At 40.8% G+C, this 17,021-nt stretch overlaps 2 protein-coding genes across 10 annotated transcripts; one reads left to right on the top strand and one right to left on the bottom strand.

Moving 5' to 3' along the window:
- Positions 1–1,525: 1,525 nt before the first annotated feature.
- LOC111244558 (uncharacterized) lies at positions 1,526–8,437 on the bottom strand. Of its 6 annotated transcripts, none has more exons than XM_086980499.1 (6): positions 8,123–8,437; positions 5,442–5,640; positions 3,817–3,971; positions 3,226–3,713; positions 2,959–3,075; positions 1,526–2,210 (listed from the first exon to the last, which is right to left on the bottom strand). In XM_086980499.1, the coding sequence occupies exons 2-6, from the start codon at positions 5,610–5,612 to the stop codon at positions 1,915–1,917; spliced, it is 1,227 nt and encodes a 408-aa protein (XP_086836625.1). In that variant the 5' UTR covers positions 5,613–5,640; positions 8,123–8,437; the 3' UTR covers positions 1,526–1,914. The 6 variants fall into 6 exon arrangements, with proteins under 6 accessions (XP_086836625.1, XP_022647519.1, XP_022647522.1 ...); XM_022791784.2 differs by having other exon boundaries at positions 2,815–3,075; positions 8,123–8,427; XM_022791787.2 differs by having other exon boundaries at positions 2,815–3,075; positions 5,442–5,572; positions 8,123–8,423.
- Positions 8,344–16,167, top strand: LOC111245704 (ras-like protein family member 11B). 4 transcript variants are annotated; one of them, XM_022794379.2, is made up of 5 exons: positions 8,481–8,707; positions 9,130–9,187; positions 11,972–12,105; positions 14,555–14,753; positions 15,035–16,167. In XM_022794379.2, the coding sequence occupies exons 3-5, from the start codon at positions 11,989–11,991 to the stop codon at positions 15,235–15,237; spliced, it is 519 nt and encodes a 172-aa protein (XP_022650114.1). In that variant the 5' UTR covers positions 8,481–8,707; positions 9,130–9,187; positions 11,972–11,988; the 3' UTR covers positions 15,238–16,167. The 4 variants fall into 4 exon arrangements, with proteins under 4 accessions (XP_022650116.1, XP_022650114.1, XP_022650115.1 ...); XM_022794381.2 differs by lacking the exons at positions 8,481–8,707; positions 9,130–9,187 and adding an exon at positions 8,344–8,443 and having other exon boundaries at positions 15,035–16,166; XM_022794380.2 differs by lacking the exon at positions 9,130–9,187.
- The last annotated feature ends 854 nt before the right edge of the window (positions 16,168–17,021 follow it).

Genomic DNA, 17,021 nt, shown 5'->3' with positions numbered 1-17,021 from the left:
AAATTAAAACTGCTTAAAACATATAATAACAAATTATATTATTTTTCATTATACGTTTTCCCTGTTTACTGAAAAATATGTTTAAACTAATTTCGCTTTTCACCGGACAATAAGAAAAAAACACATTATTCTATCTACACGTCGATATAAATGGATATATAGCAGTGCAAAATGGTTAATTAAAATCACTGTCCACATTACTATTCGGTACATTCGACAATAGAAACCTCCAATGTTGTATATAATACATTTTTGCTTATTTCATTGTTAAGAACGAGCCTCAAATCTCTATCGAGCCGCGCTATTATTTAAATTTTTAATCCAATGCAGACGAATTACATAGTGCAGCTATTTTACGTTTTACGTTTTACGTCATCTAAATTTCGCAGTGAAATTGACTTCAATTTTATTGCCTGCAGAGTATACTGCCCATGAGTTTGGTCTGAATAGGCCTCTTATAGCTTTGACAGTTGGTGGACTAGTTTCTTTAATAGAAATTGTTTTCTATTTAACACGTATAACTTCTGTTCAGATTGTTCCGATCAAATCGGTTCTCCTTTTTCGATAGATTTTTTTTTTAGCCCTAATTATTTGACGTGATTTTCCGTTGGCTTAAACGCTACGCGCGGATTGACTCATCAAGTAGCTCATCCAGTTGACACCAACCGCCGGTTGTAGTTTCGCCATAATGAACAATAGAGCAGTAAGATGTAAGCGCAAAAAAGTGGGGCGCCGACGCTACGCTGCTTAATGTCGATCAATGAGGGCGCCGAAGAGGGAGAACACAAAAGGCTTTGACTTACTTGTTGTTTTGCGCCGTTCCAGCACAAATGAATAATGTACAGGTTGGCGAATTTGAAGCTGAAGGAACACGTTATGTCACCAGCACAGAGTACGCAACAGTGTGCGTGCCTGAAGATCTCCATCTGCATCTTCTAGCCTGCCCAAAATGCTTCTCTAGTAAAACCCCTTACCAAAACCTTAGTGTCTGTTTACTAGTTGCTAAATATTGCCAAACAATGCAACCAGAGGGGCCGTATAAAAAATCAACGAAGTAGGAACCTTGGCCAAGCACACAGCGTCCTCAAGGGTTCTCAGCTGTATGACGATCGACTGTAGTCGTCAGCTGAACGCTTTGCAGAAGAGAACGAAATCTGGGTAAACATTTTGTATAGAAGTTGGCTGGACCATCGGAAAATGAAAATTCATTCACGATTTTCTCTTGCGCATTGGAATAATAGCTTTAATCGTACAGCGACTGGAAGCGCTGAAAAGCCTTTGTTGGTGTTGCCTGTCGGTCGATTCCAGAGGATTTCTCGAAATTTCATATTTGTTTTTATGCATTTTGCAGGCGTCCGTCTGTTCAGTTCGTGAACAATACATATTTACTGCACAACGTGGGTCGCTGAAGGCAAATACTTTTAGGATGCACTTTACGGAGTTGCTAGAAAAAGAAAATAATATTGATACTACTGTTTACTGTTACGCATGGCCTAATAACCTACATAATTGAAAACAACAAGAGGAAAGAAACAAACTTACCATGTTTTTATTACAGTCTCCAAAAATAGGTATGTACAAGATGAGGCAGATGCGAAAAATCTATCCGGATTGGCTAAGCTAAAACAAGCCGAAATGAGTCGTATGTGTACGTAGGCATGTGATTCGCTCAACGATCGTACACAGCGGTAAAATCGAGTGCCAGCGAGTAGTAATCGATAACGATTTCAACATCTTAAAGCTACCTCACTCTATATATCATGCATATTAATATTTCGATTTCTTTTTTTATAACAATAGTTCGACCGACAGCATTACATCTAGGAAAGGCCAAACGACGGCGAAGTTCATCAGGGCGCGGCTTCAGTCCAGAAAATTACCGCTGACATTCGACAATCGGCCTCACGGATCATTTTATTGGCTCAAAAAATTGTTACGTTCTTTCTCCCAACCACGCTCAGCGGGAGAATCGCATTTAATTGTGCTGTATAAAATTAGCTGTTGTACTATCCCTAGATCCTTGACGATATCTGCAGCTTTCAACTGTATGCCCGTATCATCTTTGCCAATGATAATGGGAGGATGTCGAATCTCAGTTTCGCGTTCTGATTTCCGAAGAACGGTCTCACACGCATCCATGGCCCACTGAACTCGGGCGGCATCCACGGCCTCGGCAGCCAATCGACCATATGTTTCATCCGCCGGTGATCCTGAAGCCAGTGCGGTGTTAGACAGACAAACAATTTGACTAAGACTAAGCTGGTTTGCGTTTAACTCATTCAGTTCAAGTGTGCTATATAGATAGAACCGATTTCATCAGGAAAAGGACAACAGGAATGGAACTGGCTACGATAGAGTTCTATGATAGACCCGCCGCTATAACTTAGCCTATAAGCTATAGCGGTGGGTGTCCAATAGTTTAGATAGTTTTAGTCCAATATAGTAGAGTATATTATAACATGCTTTTTCTGGATCGCACAGATTTTTCTAAACGGATTATTAAAGGTAAGTAGGCATCATGATTAGAGGGAATAGTTATGTTCAAATACCCATCCGGGCTCAATATCAATGGGCCATCGCCTAGCGGCAAATGCGCCAGTCTGTTGTCAATAATTTATTAACGAATCATTCATCATAGAACTTTTGTATAGCAAATATCTAGTATATGAACAATTTGCGTTTCGCGCGTAAAACAGGCTAATAAGATGTCAAAGTTAGACTTTCACCACCTCATATACGTGTTTTATTTCTCGCGATCTCTCGAAAAATACACGCAGAAACGTACGAGCGCCTAACGTAATCGGTAACACATACCCATTTCAAGTATCTTTTGGACTCGAAGATCTATGGCATGAAGCATATCGCGGAGCCTAAATAGGACATTAGAAATTCTTGCCAAGTTTGCGAAATGTTTCGAAGATCCTATTGTATCGACCGGGGTGAAGGGGGGCAACCAACCATCGCTTAACGTCCGAAAGGCCGCTTGTTTGTAGGAGTGCGAAGCCCACACTCGACGTCCGTTCACACAAGCCTGGCATAGGTATCGTGATGGAAGGGTAGTAGGGTCGGTGACACCTGCATTAATAAACATAAGGTTCTACTATTCTCAAGAATTAACAATATAGACTGGGAAGATTCGGACATACAGTAACATGATATTGAAACGATTCATTGGCATAGAATTCAGTAAGCTTTTAGTGTTATTCGTCATTGGTCGTTACTCACCAAAGCATTTCCCATGCTGCCATGCCGAACACGAGTCACACTGCATGATCATACCGTCTCGTGACGTTGTCCCGCAAACACAGTGGACTATGTCGAGTTCTACGGCATTCGAATCGTTGGGTTGGACTTTTTGTTGAGCCATTTGTGTGTCTACTTTCAAGTCAACTTTTTTACTCTTTTTTTGTTTCGCCACAACCGATCTGAGCTGTTTTGATTCTTTTCGGTGTTGTTCAACTTCGGTACAAAGGCCATTTTCTTGTCCGGTCGAGATCTTCCGTTTGTTTCGAATGGTTTCTTCTTTTTCATTGGATATCCTACGAGCTTTCGACGATATGTACGGTTTTGACGAAAGCCAAGTTACATCTGATAATGTAGGCTTGGGATCTTTAGTTGAAGCCTTATTGCCGATATTACGTGCCCACTTATCCCGCTTGGCCACTCTAGACATAGAAAGGACAGACACAAGGAGCCTAGTACGCAAAGTCCGCCTAGATAATTAAAAAAAAAAAACAAATAGGCATTTTCGCAAATGCATTCAGTTGTTTTACTATGGGCTTTACAAGAAGCCCGTATACGTAGTTTTGTGCTTACCCCCGCGTTCTATGCAATTCGCAAGTAGGCTCAGAGCTGTCCATCTTTACGTGGGCTTCTAGATCTTCGTGAGCCGAAACTAATGTGTCGTTCATGGTGGATACATTTGGTGGCTTGACTAAGGCGAGTCGCAATTTTCGGACTGTTTCGGAAACCTAATAGGACATTAAGGCAGATTAGACTTAAATGCGCGACCTATGACACCGTGGCCCAACGCGTATACACAGTGATGGGAAAAGTCAGTAGAATATGTGTATATTTGGAGAAAATAAAGCATACATTTGAAAAAAACATGTTTACGTTTGGATAGGCAATATACCGAACAAAACCTCGAGCAAAGGCCGTACGCGCACTAACGAGTCCATTAAGTCTAATTAATTTCTTTTTAGCTTTTCCAATTCAAACTACACAGGAGACGGATTTCTTGACCGATTTAGCTTAGTTACCTACACACGAGCAACCCACCCCTAAGCAAGATTTATCTTTGGCAATGCTAGATTTTGAGCTAGGTCCACCAATGAGGCAAACGACCGCGCTCCTTCATTTCCGAAAATAACAACCTATGCAGGTAGGAAATTGCTCTCGTGTAACTATTTAAATCCGTTCCTTCCGTTTTCAGAATATGTTTGAAATTCGAAATGGCATCGTAGTAAAGCAGTCAAACAAAATAATAGATCACATGGAGGGAGGAGACATCGCATGTTTATTAAAGCCACCAACTTAATTTTGTGTTCGGACACAATCTACAATTATTTATATATAATTAAATATAATAACAATCTATAATTATATTATAGCTGAACATATGCTCAGTCATTGACTGACATTACGCACAAAAACTAGCCTTGTTGTGGTACATGTATAGCATTATTATTAGTTTCACAAAAAAGAGTCCACAAAGATTTAACTTTGTTGTCTTCTCCAGTTTCTTATCATGCGCTACTTCCAAAAGCTAATGTGATTAAATTAGTAGTGTGAAGTTTTTAAATACGATGCAACTTAATCGTGAGTCGGCTATAATGGAAAAGTGCAAGCTTGTTGTAGGTCACATCACGGCTGCGGCAAGTGTTACCGTCATCTAAATCCACTTATATTAAGTGTGGGAATTGTGGGATGATGGCGAAATGTATTAACTGTGAAAAGTTCGGAACTGAGCTAAAAGCTACCCCGGGTTTTACTCTTAGTCATTGCCCACAAGCAATACACCAAACTGTCGTGCTTTGGCTAAAAGCCAGGATGATTCCTTAAAGTAATCAGCAGTAGACTGTGCTGCCTTAGACCTACATGAACTGTTGCATTTTTTCTTTACGATTATCTATAGACAACAAACAACTGAACAAGAACAGTGCATAAAAAAATCCTATGACGTCCTTGTTACACAGGATGGACGCGTAAATGTGAGCGTATTGCAGAAGTTAATAATTGGATAATCATCTCTTTCTTGCTTTTACGCCAGCTTCGTTGTAGAAAAAGACCTGATAAGAGGTTCTGTACGTGTATTGAATCGCGCCGCTGTAGCCAAAGTGGAAACACTACCGTTACGACTTTGATATGAATGTAATAAGGGGCTGATTTATAAAGGCGAATAATTTCCGTCTTGTTTGCCTTTAATTTTTACTACATACCGAAGGATCTGGAGCGTCACGTGAATGGCGTTTGCCAACATTAGCGCTCGGGGGGGCAGCCTTATCAAGAGTGCATGAACCGCGAAGCGACTTCTTTCGGGGCCGGCCTCTGTGTCGTTTACTTTGTTCGCCTGTAACGCGAACAGTGTGAAGTTCACCTCTGCGAGCCATCTTCTCAAGTTTACGCAAGTATACTTAGCTGCAACAGGTGCAACTTCCATTATTTTTCGAACTACTGTTTTAAATACAGCGCGCATTGTCAAGAAGTTTTCTTATCATCAAAAAAGTAATTGATTCCATATAGACATGATATTTTTTTACCGATAAGTGATAATGAACACTGAGGAACGGCCGAGAAAATTATTGTACGTCCAATGTAAGCGAATGTCTTTGTAGTCAAATTCCTATAAGTAATAGTAAAAGTCTAACAATAGTAGCAAAAATTACCTATGTAACAGTCTAACGCTTGCATCGGAGGCAATATCCGGAAAAACTTGTTACAGCAGAATGAAACATTTCTCGACATCCAGAAGGCGTTCACTTCTAGCTTCGTTCATTTCAAGGTTGTGGGACGAATAAATTTGGGGTAGTCGTTAAATTCTTTCTAGCATTAAAACAGCTAGGGCTCTCACTCATGTAGTTTCTCGATTCTTTCAAGAGATTTAACAAAACCGGCTCAAAGTATCATCAACTGCAAATCCTACAATCTTCTAATATTCAAAAAGCCAACAGGGCCTTTAAGGGATGATTGAGTTGGGTTAAAAAAAGCACTTTATCAGCAAAGCACTTTTTTTACCGCAAAACCCAGATAGATTTCACTTGAGAAAAATGCAGTAATACGACAAGCACTGTCCTGATTGGGGATTTGTGGGGACTGCGTTGCATATAGAAAAGAATCTTATACAGACTTGAAGTGAAATGAAAATGATTGTGCATTCACCATTGTTGGCCTTTAATTCTAAAAATGGAACTATTTAAGAAGTTTCCATTATAGCCGACGATGACTCTAAGAGGAGCATTCGCATGATGATAAGCCTTTATGCTTTCGATCGGTATAACCCAATGGCCGGTTGGGATAATGAAATTTAAGCTGGCAGTTTCTTGTTGCAACATCCTTTGAATTATTCCGCCTGGTGTTGTCAGAAAGGAAAAGGGCAGGTAACCGTTACATAAAATGTCGTGCTTACTTGATCCACCTACCACAATGAGTATGAGATGAAGAGTCTTTTCGACGCGTATATGGCCTCATTTTCATAGACTTGCGATGCTTTCTACACAATCATCAATTTTTCTAATTTATAAAACGAGCGATAAAATAACACTTTAAAATTCCATGGTCCCAATGGAAAAATCTTTGCCAAGCTCTATCGCACCTTTCACAATTTGTTCGCAGTTCAGGATCTTGCTATATGTGTCGTTCACACAATGGGATACCTCATTTAAGGCGAAGCCAAGGGGTTCAACCTATTTTGCAACCTTGCAGTCATTTTTTGGTCGAGGCTGCATGGACTTCGCGGTTAATAAAGCGCTTACAAGTTACGCCTTATCGAATTGAGTTCAAATCGTTTTCGAGGCTCGATGAGTGCGTCAACAAGAAAAAGTTGTCTTTGACTCGAACGTCTTACACTCAGTGGTACTCATTTCCGTAAAGTGGTAAAATAACAAACAAGACCGATATATGCTAGGCCAGTTATCTCTGAGGTGAGCAAGCATGGCGTGTTCCGCTAAGTTGTTGCAGACCCACATAGACTATGTGATCTGCTTAAGCTGAAAGCTTGAGATCAACATAGGTCTAAGGAATTTGTTCGATATAGGAGCTTGCTATGGTGAATCGTCTGTCAGGGAATACTAGTGTCAGTTAAATATATTCTCTTTGTTTCTTTGTGCTTGCTCCAAGTTAACTACATAAATGAAGCGGCAGCTAATATGCACCGTACTTGCACAGGAGACCTGCACAATTTCGCTTTCTAAGGTTGTATAAAGCACGAGATGATGATGAACAGACTGGCCATTAAGTATTTTAGAAAATAATATATAAAAAATAGTGAACAAAAAGGCCTGAGTAGACATAAGTACACAAACGGACACAAAAAAAAAGTATTCATGGCGTTCTCATAGAAAACCTATATTATATCCACTTCTAATACTGAGCGCGTCATTCGTGATTACAGTTTTAGATTTCGCCGTTTCGCTACGAGTAAGCATTGTAACAACCGAAACCTTAGATTACATGTAAGGGTTTACATATGCACCGAAAGCAGGGAAGTGGCAATGACGCACCGAGATACAACTGCTGTTGGATTAAATGGCGACTATGAAAACATAAATAACAGGCGAAGTGTAATGTTGTAGCTATTAGATAAAAGAAAGTGAAGTGGACGCCCAACTTGTCGAACGATTCATTTGTAGTCATATGTGAAACTGAAAACATCAAAAGATGTTGAATATCAGTTGTTCCAATCAACTCGAAGTCATATAACGATTTTGAGTTGATAGCCTAAGTAAACATATATAATATGTTTATTTAGGGTAAATGTTACATCGAAGTCCTGTCGCTACCAAAGGTTTTGTCGATAATAATGATATAGATATATAGTTTAATCAATAATAATAATCTAGATTATATCACCATTGTATCTCGACTGGCATCTGTTTTAAGGGGCCCGGGGCAACGTACTCACATTTGGAACCTATTGGCACCTTCAGATCGGGTTGCAAGTTTGTTTAGGTTCGAGGTCACAAGGCTGAAGGAATTAGGCAGCATTTTGATCCAGTCATTCGCACAGATTACTTTTTAACTAACTCCAGAAGCGATTCCGCGTGGCTGACCAGGAAACAGCGCAAAAAGGTTATCTCGTTAAGGTGCGCTAATGCGCGCGCGATAATTTGAAATCACAGATCAGTACAGTGGAACCACTATTAGGGAAAGAGCCGTGAGGTCTCGGCTGTTATTCGCGGACAGTGGACTAAGATTCTACGAGTGGTTGATATTTCCTAGAAAGGTAATAATAAGTCACTGCTCAATGTTACGCTGAATGGGAGCCTTCGAAAACTAGGTCAGCTAAGGATGTACGAATTTACCCACGGTGTATTTGCCATAAGCGTCTGTTTTCTAGCAACTGAATCAATAATTTCTTATCCAGTCGTCGATTCATTGCGAGTGTAACAAAGAACAGGTTGGAACGTCCCACAGGACTTTCTTTTATGACCAGTGTCGCGTTTCCATGATCAATGAAATCGTTTTCTACCTTCCTCTCAATCGGCAGGTCTGTTTCATGGAGTCAAGCCATAAATATTATACCAATGCTTGTAAATAATGGTGCATAGTTTAAGATTTGCTTATTGAATTAGATTTTTATCTTGCGCAATAGTCTGTGATAACATGCGCTTCCATAAATCTGACCGCTATCTCTTCTTTTGAGATTTTGCCAACTATCACTGCGTTGATCAAGCTTTGCCCTAAATATTATTATACATATGTGCGTTTTAATGCACGATAAATGATGAATTCGAAATTAACAACTAGACAATACGAAATTTCGATGAGTATTCGACGTCTTACCTGGTTAAAATCATCATCAAAGAAAGAATAAGAACTGGGTTTTCTGCAACTTTCGAAATCTGTTTGTCTGTTAAATGGTGCATACCCTATATGCGCGGGAAATTTACCTGGCTGGCTTTGCTACAGTACCATAATCCGATCTACGAGCTGACCTCCGCAGAGTTGCCCTGATACGGGCATCAAGGTAATTCTTTCCAAAAGACGTTTTCTGATTTATGATTTATCCATCATCGCAGTGATAATATTATTTTCTGCTTAACCACTGTCGTTACGTAAAACACTGGACTGCGTTGTATTGACTGCGAATGCCCATGAATTCGTATAACGGATTAGATTAATTGTTCGTTGATTAGGAATGAGCGCTGATGACTAACAAGCCTAGACCGCTACACACCGGACTGTTTCAATATCGTCCGAGGCGCATGGCAAAAATCCTAGCACAAGTGGACAACTACTTTCTTTGGGTTCACTGGCGTGAATTCTATACCATAATAGTTCTACCGTTGGTATTATTTAAACCACCTCTCTACGTTTCGAGTTTTACGTCCAGTACCGCCTTCCACCGGGCTGTTAGCTCCCAGCACGAATCGTGTGTTTACGCCAGAATTCGAACCTAGACCACAACGTGTCCTTAAGACCAGCAAGCATATAGGTTTCCCACTAACCTATCACGGGAATCTCCAGATGCATCAGTATGATACGATGCAATGATTGAGAGGAAATAATTGTTTCGTGGTGAGGAGAAAAAAGAAAACAGGCTCAGCCAGGATTAAAATTTTACTGGTGAAGTTATTCTTGGTTCGTTCCATAAAACAGTATCAATGATGGTTACAAAAATCGTAGCAGTCGTAGTGCCCTGGGTACAGTGCTTCGGGCATTGCACTGCCTCAGGGTGTCTGGTGCTTCTCCGAACACTTCCCCTTATTCGTGTTCGTCAGCAATAGACTGATGGTCAGACTACCATGGGCAATTCCCCCCACCCAGAAATCTCCGGCTATGATCGGCGGAACACGTTCGTGCGAGCTTTGCATTGACCGTGTTTTGTTCGCTGTTTCTTTCTTAATAGGCTGAGCCACTTGCCACGCTCGTCGGCCCTGACACGGCACTACGGGCTTCCTCTTTGCAGAAACTGGTACGTGGCAGCCAGGCAACAGAACAAGGATAGCTATATCGGACGTCGGGTAGGCTGTCCCTCTTTAACGCGCCGATACCCTTTCCTAAACAAGTGCTGAGCTCTTTTTGGCCGTAGAACCCCACGAATGGAGAGGGTTTTTGCGGGAACCCTCTCCTTGGGATTAGTCGGGGTATAAAATCGAAACACGTGCGTTTGCTTGCGTACTGTTTACGCTGGACCTCAAACAGCGCATGGGTCTATACGTGCGTCCGACAAGCAAGGCATTGGACGTGTATGATTGGACGTGACTGATATCTGCACACACGGATAGATTATACGAATAATTGTAAAGGCGTACGTGAAAATATGACGCCAAAAGCGAAAACCAATAAAGTGAGGATTTCGGTACTCGGTGGCAAAGGAGTTGGCAAAACAGGTGTGGAAAATTATCGATTCTACGTGAGCCAGTACATTGTTGAGTGATAGAACCTGATAACCAAATAGTAAATTGTTTCTATGACTGATACGCAGAAGTTCGTGTCACAATGTACAACGCGATTCTTAATTATCGCGTTTGCGTGTATAAAGGGTTTTCATTTTTTTCTTTAATCCTTTACATTTAGTATAACCTACATGAGTTTTTATGCCTAAGGTTATTTCAATACAACGTCTGTTCGTTGATAGGTTTATCGTACTCATGGGTGACAGTTGTAGCTTGACAATGCATTTGAAATCTCTTTTAGTTACGCACGTGTGTAGAAATACATTTCTTAAATCCATGAATTATTTATGTTAAGAATGCTAGTACACACACACTGTAGTAGGTACACAAATAGGGGGTTAAATTCATTTTACTGTGATAGTCCTGCAAAGGATAGTTTTTATTAAGCATATGAAATCCTCTAATTATTCTATCGTTTTATTTAAATGGTTGCTTCACTAAGAAAAAATCATTACTTAATGAAGTGCCAGTTATGTCACTGTATAGTGTTTGTGACGGTCAAGTAAATGGTTACAGGAAATAATCCAGACAGCTTGTTGCCTCTTCTTTAGTACTGTCTGTGCAAGAGTAAAAAATAATTTTTTTTACAGTAAACAGTGGAATATAGATAATAGTCAGCAAATGGTAGAAACTGCGCACTCCTAACTTAGCCTTTTTTAATCATTCTCTTGTATAGATTTGCTAAGCATAAGAACCTTTAGTGGAATGATTTAGTCGTGAATTGAACGCAGGCCTAATTCGTTTCGTGCTGGACAGGGCCGCCAGCTTTTTACATTTATTTGAATGTTTTGGAAAACTGCCACTGTTTCCTTCGATATTTGTTGCTGTTGTACAATTTATCTGCGTCACGCGGATTTGCAATTGATTCGGGGAAATTAGAACTGAAAGCTTCCGGTTAGTCTGCGCCACATCTTAAATGTTTAACAATAAATGACATTCTTTGGAATGCTACCGACTGAAGGCGCCCGCATCTGATCGTAAGGCTTACCGAACCGGTTTCCGTTCTAGGAAGGCTTGCTGCAAACTGCAGGCTTTGCGAAGGAGAAACGTGAGGCCTTCAGCCCTTAAGAGATACTATGGCGCTGTTAGCACGATGCCAGTCGATGTTCAAAGCCTATAATCATTTATGCTTATCTAAGAAATCTATATGGCATTTGTGCCATGTACGTATATATATATATATATATTGAAACTGCAGATGCAATGGATTTCCCTATGTCACAAGTACAAATGTATTTATTTACGGGTGTAATACTGTTTCAATTGTAAGTTTAAAATTATTCTGAGGAAGAAACAAGGATAAGGCTTTGATCGCATCGTTTGTCCACATCTTGTTCATTGCGTAATTGCAGCTTGCATCACGCGGCTAATGTACGACAAATTCTTCCACGATCCGCACCATCACGCTAAGGAGGTCCATCACAGGACGTTAGGCATCGCCGATGAGTCGTTCGAATTGGAGATGCACGAGGAGCACAAAGTTAGCGTGAGTCTCTCTTTGACTGTATCAGCAATCGATCTGCTTCAAGCTTCGTCTTCCAGCTTAAAGACTCAAACTGGCCAAAAATCGCCCAGGGTTATAACGACAAATACTAACATGTAGTAGCAACTACTGTTGCTAGCCGTGTATTGGGACTGATCAAGGTTTCCGAACGAAAAATCAAGCAAAGCAAATTTCAGTTGCCCTGCTGTATCCTGTTTGTCTTACGGGTGAACGTCTATCAGGTCATACGATAGACGCACAACGAACAGCGTAAAGGTGAAAGATTTGTACGCAAATATGTTCCTTTTCTATGCCCCTTTCAAATGAGCGTTGTGTTATTGCGTTTTGTAAAACAAGGTGCTATTCTGTTCAGAAACATCCAATATCGTTTCTAGTTTTGTCCTTTGTCCGCTTTACTTATTCTGTACCTGGGAGGTTAGGTGGCGACAAACCCGGAAGTGAGTGTGTCGAATTTGCCTCGTACGTAGGCGCGCATATGTGTGCACCTACCTAAGCTGCTCGCAAGGCTAATTTCCACGTGGGTTTCTGACGGTCCACATAGGCGGTCAGTCACCTTTAATTAAATTAAGGAAAAATTTCGTTTCCATTCTATATACATGTATAAGCTTATGGTTCTGTTCCTCGCTGTCCAGTCTACCCAATCCTACTATAACCTTGAACCTTTTTTCAGCTAGTAAAAAACTAGTTTAATCGGTTTCATGTTGACACAAATTTATAAGGAGAGATCTTTTTCTAATGTAAAATACGCACATTACGTTATTCTGACCCTCGATAGTTGTCCAAGGCTCAGATGCCACGTAAAGGCATTCTTCTATTTTAGCATTTGATAGTATTCTAGGAGCTTCCTTAGCTAATGTTAGAAATGACTGATCGAAATACCGTCTGCTAATGACGGTCGAGGAACGTAAGCTAGAATAAGCGAATTAAAATGCTTCTATAGACTGGTAGGTACACGTTCATTCTTTGGTTCGCGTCACAAATACGCTACGAGTCTCTAGAGGGAATGTTAACCACAGACGAAATAAATGCGATCCAACAGGAACAACATTTTCTATTTAAATCGTCACCTCGTACCTCCATCGTGACAATTGACTGCCACTTGCATGCCAACACTGTATGCCGACCAAGGGCTAAATTGCCCCTATCGGTTGCCTTCACTCGGCTTTATCCAATTTTACGTTGGACTTGCACGTCTCAGCTTCAAATTTGTCTGAAGGTCGCTTAACCAGTTAGCTCGAACCGCGTCCCGACTCCCTGCGATGTTGCTCCCGGCGCCCGAATTCACTACTACCCAACAAAGCAGAGGAGCTTGGTGGAGCAGTGTTCTGACTCAGCAAACGGCTGCTTGCATAAAGACGATCTTGATAGCAAACGCCACCCGGTTTCAGAGGTGAAATCGTAATCGAACCATGGGTCGAATGTGTGACGCGCACACCATGATGGAGCCATAGACCCCCTGCTCTGCAACGCCTTTTTCCGTACAATTATTCCACTATGACTTGGGTGAAACGCCCTTCCACATTTAGGATGCACCATGGCGTCCTAGGAAGTTGTGACGGAAGGAGGAAGAGATGTGAAGAGCAAAGGCAAAGCCTAGCTGAAACACGAAAACGACCCTGATCCTTATGGGGTTTTCATAAAGTCAAAGACAATCGTCTCGACTCCCTAATAAGATGATAAACTGTAACGTAAATTGTTCAAAGGCTTCGAATGTCTGCTTATCGAAATTGGAGACAGAATTTCATGAGATAGAAATACTCATACGTGCTAATCAGATATGTCGAGGTAAAATGTCTCAGAAAAAGAGAACTCAAACAATAATTTACTGATTTTTTTTTCGAATTGGGTCTTTTTATAGGAGTGGACCTTTTAAAAATGTTAAGTTTATATTATGCGCTTTAGGAACGTCAATAATAACGATTCTCTATTACTCATTAATTCTATTTAAATTTCGCTTGACATAACGATCTCAATATATGAGATGTCATTAAATATCAGGATTTAGAACAGAAGCATCGGCTGAGTTTTCGCTCGACTGTTCACTTAAGGGCCTATCCTTTCGATAATGTAAAATTTTTTTCCAGAGTAATTTTTCTTTGAATTTCGCTAGCGTTTTTTTTTAAAACGAATTTTATATTCGTGGCAGCAGCGGCAGATAATTATTGCAGACCTTCACATAATAAAGTTTCCATAGTGGAGCTTCAGATTGTTCGTTGTAGCCAACCCGAATTGTGATACGCTCTGAGATACGATGTTTGCAGAAAAAGGCAGACTGCTGAACCGAAATTAAAAACTACATTAATAACACGATAATGTTCTGAGCGCAAAAATTTCGAATTCAGTGGAACAACTTTTGTTCCAGCCAAATAATAATTAATACGAGAGTAATCATTTTGCCAGCTAACTTTTGTACTCTGGTTACATCGTTCAGTTTGAACAGTGTAGCCACACGCACAGCATCGAAAATGCTGATGCTCTTCTGGTTATCTATTCGATCATTAGTCGGCGAAGTTTTGATCAAGCCGCCGAGCTGGTGACGTCCTTGGAGCAACGCTGTCCCGAAACGCCGCTCCTGCTTGTAGCTAACTGCTGCGATCTCAACTACAAACGCGAAGTTGAGACCGAGGAAGGTAAGCGTGCCAAAGCGCACGAGAACGATTGCGTACTTCGATGCCAAAATCCTTTTGTTGACACGTTACAGTGAGTTCTTGACTAACGTCATTTCGCAATCATAGTAATAACAATAACAGCTGTCGACAAAGTAGATCTTGTTTGGTTGGTTTATTTGGTACATTGATCTTTATTCCTTTTATTGGCTATGTATGATTTACGTACTGCTAGTGGCGACGACATGTACACTAAACGTTTTGCTATCTTGCATGTTCGCCTCTTCATCCACGCTGGCCACCAGGGCGTGAAGTGAGCTCAGACTTCGTCGAGGTGTCGGCCGCACAAGAAGGCTCCACTGATCTTCAGTCAGCTCTTGAGAGCTTGTTGAGACGAGTGGCCGCTGTTCGAGAGTTAGGCCAGCACAAACGAAGACGCAGCATTTCCAACGTGCTTGAAAGTATTTTTGCATGGAACAGCCGCGGTAGCTTTAGCATATCCGTCTAGCAGTTCGACAACTTCGTCTAGAGCCGATCTGCTCAGTTCTAGCCGAAGCATTGCCATGGCAAGCCTAATGCTAACTAATTTCGGGCTACACACGTAGCGTAAACAATCGAGAACCCTTAATGTGTCTGTGAGTGATAATCAGAGCGTGCGCTTTCATCCGCTATATTTGAAGGGGTTCACGCATTCAATCCAAGCATGCTGCATATATATACCTATATAAGCGATAATTACACGGCGCCGCCACAGCGGCGCGTCACGGATCTGACAAATAGCCAGCCTACCGTACAGCAGGGCATAGCTTCACGGTGTTAAACATCAGATAGGAAACGTGTCTGTAATCGAATCTGGGGGGTTTCCAAAGTACGCTGTCCGCTGTCCTAAATCAGGGAATAACCGTTGAGTTAGTGGAACCGTCTATATGAGCGCTTCTGTCATATGACCACACATACTGCCGAAAAACATCGTTCTAATAAGTAGAAGCTTTCCTCGACGATTGCGCAAAGCGTATCGAGACGCGGCGCTGTTAACAGCGATGCATAAAAAACAAGTCTTGGCCCATTCGTAAATGTGAAAGCGAATTTAGTACGTACGATCACCAAGGGGGCAACGTGACAATTTACAGCCATGGAAAAAGAGGGACATTATTATAATAACTGAGTAGAATCAAAGGTGACAGCAGCGTTCATATAACGTTGCGGTTAAAGAGTGTTACTACCAGCAGTGCTACATGAGAAGGTATATGAAGATGGATGGTACCGATGCTAGCAACAATAATTGCAAAAATTAAATATTATAATAACAAGAATATAAGAAAGCAGAAAATAAAAATAAACAATTATTACACATTGGAATATTACGATAATAAACAATCACACAAAGCATTTCTACACCATTAGAACGTTTGCGGTGTTTTTACTCAAAATAGCGATACTATAGAAATAGTTTCTCTAGAAAATAAAACACGTTTCAGTGGCTCAGGACATAGCGTGGTCTGTCCAATGAGCCGTTAAATTCGGCAAAAATCTCGACACTCAAGTGCTGTGATTGAGCTACGAGCTGTTCATGTCCATGATACGACCTTGTGGACGAGCAGCCCATCTATGATTCTATAGGACCAAGTTGAGCTGAGGGAGATATCGGTCAGCAGAATTTCACTGGTGTCGACAAAACAACGTTCATGTTCGAGAGATTAGACTTTTAAATAAATATCAGCGAGTTCGTTCCCCGGTGTTTTCTATAATAACTATGAAGCGGCACGATGTTTTCAAAAACGTTTAGTAAATACAACTATGAAAGCTGATAACTGGTTTTCGTCGTGAAGACAATAAAAAGTACAGTCGATGTATCATGATTTGTTCAAGGTACTTATGGATTTTTTATCGCACAAAAATGGCTCAGTGGAAAAACTTTTTCATACTACACTGATGATTTCGTTCTCAAGGAACCGTGTTACTAGAGTTTTTAACACCTGGAAGTCGTTTAAAACGTCTCGTATAAGGTCATTGATTAGGGTTTGTTCTCAGAAGATCGGTGAATCGTTAGGTGAAGATCCAGTTGTAGCTCACATTGAACATCGAATTTCGTATCGAACGGCCACTGTAATTCGCTAGGAGCTGTGTGATGAACGTGGAATTCTATTGTGCCCTGCCAAAAAACGAGTTTTTGAAGAATGTCTCTTTTTTTGAAGAAGAAGAAAACTTGGACTGCGAAAAGGAAAACATTTCAGATATACAGTCTGCAAGTTGGAAACAAGTGGTAGAAAAGTAACTTTGGTTGGTTAGTAG

This window comes from Varroa destructor, unplaced genomic scaffold (genome assembly GCF_002443255.2).
Source record: "Varroa destructor unplaced genomic scaffold, Vdes_3.0 BEIS01000002.1, whole genome shotgun sequence".
In the NCBI taxonomy this organism is placed as follows: Eukaryota; Metazoa; Arthropoda; class Arachnida; order Mesostigmata; family Varroidae; genus Varroa; species Varroa destructor.
This window is presented reverse-complemented; position numbering and strand designations above follow the sequence as displayed.